This window comes from Neopelma chrysocephalum, unplaced genomic scaffold (genome assembly GCF_003984885.1).
Source record: "Neopelma chrysocephalum unplaced genomic scaffold, ASM398488v2 Primary Assembly neopelma1_195, whole genome shotgun sequence".
NCBI classification, from domain to species: Eukaryota; Metazoa; Chordata; class Aves; order Passeriformes; family Pipridae; genus Neopelma; species Neopelma chrysocephalum.
The window spans coordinates 45,183-53,073 of NW_020897857.1; the positions used below are offsets into that span (position 1 = coordinate 45,183).

The 7,891-nt window shown below is 46.1% G+C and overlaps 1 protein-coding gene across 1 annotated transcript; it reads right to left on the reverse strand.

Moving 5' to 3' along the window:
* Window positions 1–350: 350 nt before the first annotated feature.
* On the reverse strand, window positions 351–3,005 carry LOC113977007 (MAM domain-containing glycosylphosphatidylinositol anchor protein 2-like; the record flags this gene model as incomplete). The annotated part of the gene is made up of 2 exons (XM_027702744.1): window positions 351–1,427; window positions 2,710–3,005. Coding segments are annotated over 2 exons (385 nt in total), but the record flags the coding sequence as incomplete, so codon positions are not given.
* Between the last annotated feature and the right edge of the window lie 4,886 nt (window positions 3,006–7,891).

Consider the following 7,891-nt stretch of genomic DNA (forward strand, 5'->3'; position numbering starts at 1 on the left):
CCATCTCCAGAAGCGAGGTCCATCCCATCCATCCATCCATCCATCTCTGGAAGCGAGGTCCATCCCGTCCATCCATCTCCGGAAGTGAGGTCCATCCCATCCATCCCATCCATCCATGTCCGGAAGTGAGGTCCATCCGATCCATCCATGTCCGGAAGCGGCTCCGTCTCCTTGCCCTGCACACCCAGGCTCCGTAGTTTGTTTAGAAAAAGAGTTTGCACAACCCACGTTTTTTAGCAGTGCAAGCTTCCTTTTGAAACCGTTATTCTCCTTATTACATTTATTTTTATATATATATATTTTTAAGTATATTTCCTTTTTGTCTGTTTTATTTATTTTTTGTTTGTTTGTTTGTTTTGTTCGTTTTTTTTTTTGTTTTTTTAAATCAGGCTTGTTTCATTGAAGGCACTTGGTTTCCATGGCAATTTATAAAAGACGGTGGTTTGGTTTTTCTTCCCTTCGTCGGAACGGATGACTCGGGTCGGGGGAGGAGGGGAGAGGGGAGGCGGAGGGCGAAGTGGCCGCAAGCAAACTCCGAAAATCCCGGAAAAAATCCCGTAAAATCCCGTGTAACGTGTAAAGCCCAGGGTGGCACGTCCTGGCTGGGAAATGCATGCAAAGAGGAGACAGCAACACACAGTTCTCAAGCAGAGCCATGAGAAATGAAAACAGGAACGTCTGAAACCAGCTCTGATCCCGGGTGATTCCCTAAGGGGAGGCGACAGCCGCAGTAGGAAGGGCCCACATTTGTTTAACTCCACACTAAAAAACCTTCTGCAGGGGGAAATGAATGCCAGCTCTTCACATACCCTGTTTTACAGTGAGGTGTTTCTCTCTCTCTTTTTTTTTTTGTTTTTTATTTCCTCTCTCCTTTTTTGTGTTTTTTTTTTTTTCTTTTTTTTTTTTTGGCAGGCCATTAGGTTTCCATGGTAACAAGCAAACTATTCATTTGAAACAAAACCAGCCATGACTTTTTGTGCTTTGACAAGGGTTTTTCTACAGCTCTTCGCCGAGAGTTCAACCAGATGATGCTGAATTCATCATTGACCACAAAAGCACCTGAAGGTCTCTTCCTTCCTTAGGCCAGATCCCGTCCTCACACGTGGCTCGTGGTGAGTTACACTCCCGTGATGCCTTTTATGTCCCCAGTGCTTTCTTAATCACCTTTTATTTTTCTTTATTTTTTAATTATTTATTTACGTATTTATTTAACTTTCGAGTCAGTTCAGTGGAGGAATCTTTGGTAGTTTGTTTTTTTAAAATGTCCATTTTACAAAGACTCTTTTCTTCTTCATGCCAGTGCCTGGTGAATCTTTTGTAGCCTCTGCCAGGATAAGGTCACCTCTGATGACTTAAGACAGACATGAGGAGGAGAAGTGGGAGGAGTCGTATATGTGAGAATGTCCCAACAGCACCTGATCGTAAATCTACAGAAAAAGGGGGAAAAAGGATAATTAAAGAGATGCCCACACACAGTCAGAACTCTACAAGGGATGAAAATCCACCTCATAACTAAACAAGGTAGAGATATTGGGGTGAAAATTCACCTCACAGCTAAAGAGGGCAGAGACATTGGGATGAAAATCCACCTCACAACTAAATAGGGCAGAGACATTGGGATGAAAATCCACCTCACCATTAAATAGGGCAGAGATACTGGGAAAAAAATCCACCTCACATCTATACAGGGCAGAGATATGGGGATGAAAATCCACCTCACAACTTAAGGGGGCAGAAATATTGGGGTGAAAATCCACCTCACAGCTAAAAAGGGCAGAGATATTGGGGTGAAAACACCTCACAACTAAAAAGGGCAGAGATATTGGGGTGAAAGCACCTCACAACTAAAAAGGGCAGAGATATTGGGATGAAAATCCACCTCACAACTAAAGAGGGCAGAGATACGGGGATGAGAACACCTTACAACTAAAGAGGGCAGAGACATTGGGATTAAAATCCACCTCACAGCTAAACAGGGCAGAGATATTGGGATGAAAATCCACCTCACATCTATACAGGGCAGAAATATTGGGGATGAAAAACCACTACCTGAATAAAGCCATTTCCAAGGAAAACACTACAATTTAAGCCTCTACAACCAAACCAGGTGTTGTTCTCCTGGAAAAAATTGTGGCTGTCCAGCCCAGCCCACCATGGAGAGTCACCCACTGCTCTCTCTGCCCAAACACCCTTTCACTGATATCTCTGCTCAGCCAGCATTTTTCCCTCTGAAAAAAGTATTTTCAAGGAAAACACTACAATTTAAGCCTCTCCAACCAAACCAGGTGTTGTTCTCCTGGGAAAAAATTGTGGCTGCCCAGCCCACCATGGAGAGTCACCCACTGCTCTCTCTGCCCAACACCCACCAGCCTTTCACTGGCATCTCTGCTCACCCACTACCTGAACAAAGCCATTTCCAAGGAAAACATTCCCATTTAAGCCTCTCCAACCAAACCAGATACAGTTCTCCTGGAAAAAATTGTGGCTGCCCAGACCACCACGGAGTCTCCCCCTGCTCTTCTGCCCAACACCCACCAGCCTTTCACTGGCATCTCTGCTCACCCTCTACCTGAACAAAGCCATTTCCAAGGCAAACATTCCAATTTAAGCCTCTCCAACCAAACCAGGTATTGTTCTCCTGGGAAAAAAAATCCATTTTGGGATTTTGGTAGGACTTTTCTCCCCCTGGTGTGGAGAAGCAGCACTTACTGTTGGCCGGCTGGTCTGACTTCATGCACTCCCCTTCCACAATGGACACGTCATCGATGGCAATGTCCCCTTCGATGCCAGGGCCACGGATCCCTTCAAAGATGAGCTGCAGGGCAATGAAGAAGAAGAAGAAGAAGAAGAAGATCAGAGGGTGATGAATGGAAACCCTTGAGTTGTGTCTACCACAACACCGAACCACCCGGAGGGGCTTGGAATGATTCCCGACCACTTTCTGTGGTGCAAAAAACCAGTTAAAACAACTAGAATAAAAAGCTTTTTTCTTTAAATGAAGGCACCTGTAAGTAACCTACTTCCATATCATGGAGGTAAAGTCCTTGCTGGGATATGCTTTGCCCAACATGTGCTCTTTCAGCAGCTCATCCTCATGTCTGGAAGCTTTGAGCCCTTCTAGGAATGGTTTTGTCAGAGGATGTTGTGATGAATTTTATCAGAGAGAGGGCTAGGGTAGAGATTTTATTCCTCTTTAAGGCTTTAACCTCTGCTGAACTGGAATTTTAAGGCCCTACGAATCATTTTCTGGCAAATATTCCTTGTCTGGAACTCAACTGCTCCATCTGGGAAGGGAAATGGAGCCTGTCTGGAGAGGGTTGGCTTGTTGCAAGATCAATAGTTACTTATTGTAATGTTCATTATCTGGGGATTATTATTGTACTAAAGAAACAAAGTTCTCTGCTCTCCTTCCCCAAACCTGATGTGCTGCTCTCCTGCCACTCTGCTGCTTAAATGATATTGCAGAAAACTGGCCTCCTTCTGTGTTGAAAGAAATTTATCCACTAGAAAACTTCAAAAGGGACGAAGGAATCACACCAGGAATGCCTTCCCCAAGCAGCACCATTTGCTGTTATCTCTCCTTTCCTGTTTTTTTCCTCTCCTTGAAATATTTTGGTTAACTTAGCTGGCAAGTTTTGTGACTTTAACCCACAGCAACTCTGTGCTCTGCCTTTGCACAGAGGAAAAGGTCCCTCAGCCTTGGCCATGGACACACAGAATCCTAAAGAATCATTAAGGTTGGAAAAGCCCTCCAAGATCATTGAGTCCAGTCGAGTTTAGCACGGCACTGAACCACCTGGAGGGGCTTGGAATGATTCCTGACCACTTTCTGTGGGGTAAAAAAGCAATTCCCGTGTGCTTGAGGGTGGACACAGAGGGTGTGTGAGCTGTGAAGGCTTTTCCTCTTCAGAAGGAGCTGAAAAATATCAGAGGTGCTGATTTTTGGGCCCTGTTGTCACCAGAGCAGCTTCATGCCTATGCTAAATGGAATGTGTGGCTGATTTAAGTCTGGTATTCCTGGAGCAAAGAGCAGGATTAAATGGAATTAAAGGAAAAGGTCCCTCAGCCTTAGCCATGGACACACAGAATCCTAAAGAATCATTAGGGCTGGAAAAGGCCTCCAAGATCACAGAGTCCAGTTGAGTTTGGCACGGCACTGAACCACCTGGAGTGGCTTGGAATGATTTGCAACCACTTCCTGTGGGGTAAAAAAACAATTCCTGTGTGCTCGAGGGTGGACACAGAGGGTGTGTGAGCTGTGAAGGCTTTTCCTCTTCAGAAGGAGCTGAAAAACATCAGAGGTGCTGATTTTTGGGCTCTGTTGTCACCTGGTGTCTCCAGAGCAGCTTCATCCCTATGCCACTGTAATTTGTGGCTTTCCACAGAGGAAAAGGTCCCTCAGCCTTGCCCAAGGACACAGAGAATCCTGTAGGATCATGAAGGTTGGAAAAGAACTCTGATGTCATCGAGTGCAACCATTCCCAGCACTGCCAAGGCCACCCCATGTCCCCAAGTGCCACATCCACAGGGCTTTGAAATCCCCCCAGGGATGGGGACTCCACCCCTGCCCTGAACCCTTTCCATGAAGGAATTTCTCCTAATATCCAATTTTAATCTCATTCTTTTGCTGAGCTGAGCATCCCCAGAGGTTCCTGACCCTGCAGGGATAAGCTGGGATAAAAGGGGTGTATTTACAGCCTCCCGGGGGTGTCCTGAGAAAGGTGACAGGTCTGTGCTGGGAGCACCAAACAACCATAAGGGTTAAAATATTCCACTAGTATTTTATTACCAAGAGATGCTGCAGGTTAACTACTAAAACAAGGTGGATATTAATGCAGCAAGAAATAATGGGGAAAACAGCAAGTTTTTCCGTAGTTTACCCCGTTGTCTGAAAACAGTGTCCCAAGTAATTGTCCCTCTGACAATTTTTCAACTCTGCCACTGATGAGGGGAGGTTTCCAGCTCCAGAGGAAAGTTTCCAGCTCAAGAAGAAAGTTCTCTTTTCCTCCTCCCAAAGTACATCTCCCTTTCCTGCTCCTTGGCAGCAGGCACAGCCCCCGTCAATGGGGTTTAAAGTCAAATTTTCCCTGACAATGAAAAACGCTGTTTCCAGACAAAAGGAGCCCAGACAAAGACAAGAGGTAGCATTTAATTAAATTGTGCATTTGGCAGCGTGGTTTATGGCCCTCAGAGATGGGTTTGCCACCAGCCAGCCTGGCCACACACTCAGAACAAATCAGAGGGGTGTTGGCACAGCACAGAGCAGGAGCTGCCAGATGATCAGAATCCCATATCAATACCCCAAAAAAAACCATTGTCTGTGGCTTTACAAAGCTGTTAAAAATACTGCATTTAGTTGGAGAATAGAGGGGCTCAGGGCCACACCAAAGACTCAACTAGGGCATGGAAATACGACCCTATAAGGCCTGTCCTGAGTGTCCCTGTGGGATTCAGCTTGTGCTTCTTCCCTGGGAGTGTCCAAGGCCAGGCTGGGTGGGGTTTGGAGCCACTTGGGCTGGTGGAAGGTGTCCCTGCTCGTGGCAGGGGGTGGAACAAGATGGTTTTTAAGGTCCCTTCCCAGATGATCAGAATCCCATATCAATACCCCAAAAAACCCCATTGTCTGTGGCTTTACAAAGCTGTTAAAAATACTGCATTTAGCTGGAGAATAGAAGGGCTCAGGGGCACACCAAAGACTCAACTAGGGCATGGAAATATGACCCTATAAGGCCTGTCCTGAGTGTCCCTGTGGGATTCAGCTTGTGCTTCTTCCCTGGGAGTTTCCAAGGTCAGGCTGGATGGGGTTTGGAGCAACCTGGGCTGGTGGAAGGTGTCCCTGCCCATGGCAGGGGGTGGAACAAGGTGGTTTTTGAGGTCCCTTCCAACCCAAACCCATTCTGTGATTCCATGATTCTTCCACAGGACCTTATACAGATTTTTACCTTCCAGGCCAGGCTCCAAACATGATGTAGAGGAGCTTCTGGGATGACACAAAAGGTAGTTGGGTCTTCCCTTGTGTTCTCCCCTCCCTCCCCAGCCCTTCTCCCTTTCCCTGCTGGGCCCTGGGATACCTGCAGGTCCATCCAGCCCAAAGACAGGGGACATTCACTTTGGGATGGGTGAGCAAAAAGTGCTGAGATCTGGTCAAATCCAGAGAGAAAATCCTAAAGGAGATGGAATATCCTGAGCTGATCCCACCAGGATCATGGAGTCCAAGCCCTGCCCCTGCCCAGGACACCCCAACACTCCCACCCTGTGCCTGAGGCTTTGGGGCTTTGGGACTGGGAATCCTGCAAGGCCCAGGACTGGAAACTGGGATGTTCCCCGCCCAGCCTGGGACACAAACTGGGACTAAAGCTGGGACTGGGTGAGCTGAGCCCCACCTGGGCTTGTCTGAGGTGTTCAGACAGTGAGGGGGTGTCCCTGAGCCACCAGCAGGGACCCCAACCTGATGACACCATAATGCTTTGCAATAATAGATATCTTTAAAAATAACATAATTATTATATAATTATATATAATTATATTATATTATATATAATTATATTATATACAACTCATATAATATGAGTTATTATTGACCACAGCAGTAAATCCAATCACAATCATCCACATAATCCCCATATCCTACTCATCAACTCTGAACCAAAACTGACCCTTTCCTATTCTCTCCTTATTTTTGGTGTTCACTCCTTAAAAACACTGAAAAAGTGACTCTCTGAGACAGATTTATGCAATCACTTTGTGATTCAAAGCACTGCAGTCCTCCCAGTTCCTCATGACATGAGCTTTGTTCTTTATCACGGGGACTGAGAAGGCATAAAATCTTTTACCCCTATAAATTAACCTATAAAAAGTTTTAATTTCCATGTCAGTTTACTGTTTTACTGCAAAGATTCACTTCGATTCCCTCTCCTTAAATTTAACTGGGAGGTTTATATTCTTTCCTACTTAGGCTCCTAAATGGAAAATAAAGTTTACTCGATGCAAGAGCTGCTCAAACCCGTAATTTAAGGTTCCAAGCACTCTGACATTTATTTGTTATATTTGGGCAGAGCTTCATGGCTTTACATTTATTTTATGCTGAAGCCTTTAAACACAACAATGTAAAAGGTGAAAAATAGCCAAGGAGAGGAGCTTCACTTGGTGATCCAGGGAGGGACAATGTGGGTTTAAAGCAGTGCCAGGGAGGTGAACCAGCTGCAGAAGTGACCCCTGGGGTCTCCAGAAGCCCTCTCAGATCCCTCAAATCACTTTGGTTTCAGCTTTGCCAGTCATTTATGGAATCATGAAACCATTAATAGAATCATGGAATATCCTGAAAGAAGCCACAAAGATCATCCAACTCCAACTCCTGATTGTGCCCAGGACACCCCAAAACCCACCTGAGAGCCTCATCTGATCCCATCTCCATCAGCACCCCCAGCCAGGTAGGTTAACATTAATTAACTGCTGATGGTTAATTGGGGCTGCAGCACAACAGGAGCCTCAGGGGGGCTCTGAGCTCACCCAGGGAGCACCAACAGCCCTGCTCATGGCCAACAGATTATCCCAAATGCCATTTCTTCCCTCCCTTTCCCAGGCCATTTCTTATGTTCAGGTAGGAAATAATTTCTCTCTCTCCTTCACTGCTCAGACTTCTTGGATTTCTCCCGACTTCACCAGTGCAAAACTCCACAACTCTGAGCAGCTCCTTGTACTTGGCCCCATTTGTGCTTTAATACTCAGACCCCTCCTCTCTCTGCCCTCTCCTACCCCGATTCTACCACTTTGTTCGCCTCAAACATCACAGAATTCTGGAATGGTTTGGGTTGGAAGGACCTTAAAGAACATCCAGTGCCACCCCTGCCATGGGCAGGGACACCTTCCACCAGCCCAGGTTGCTCCAACC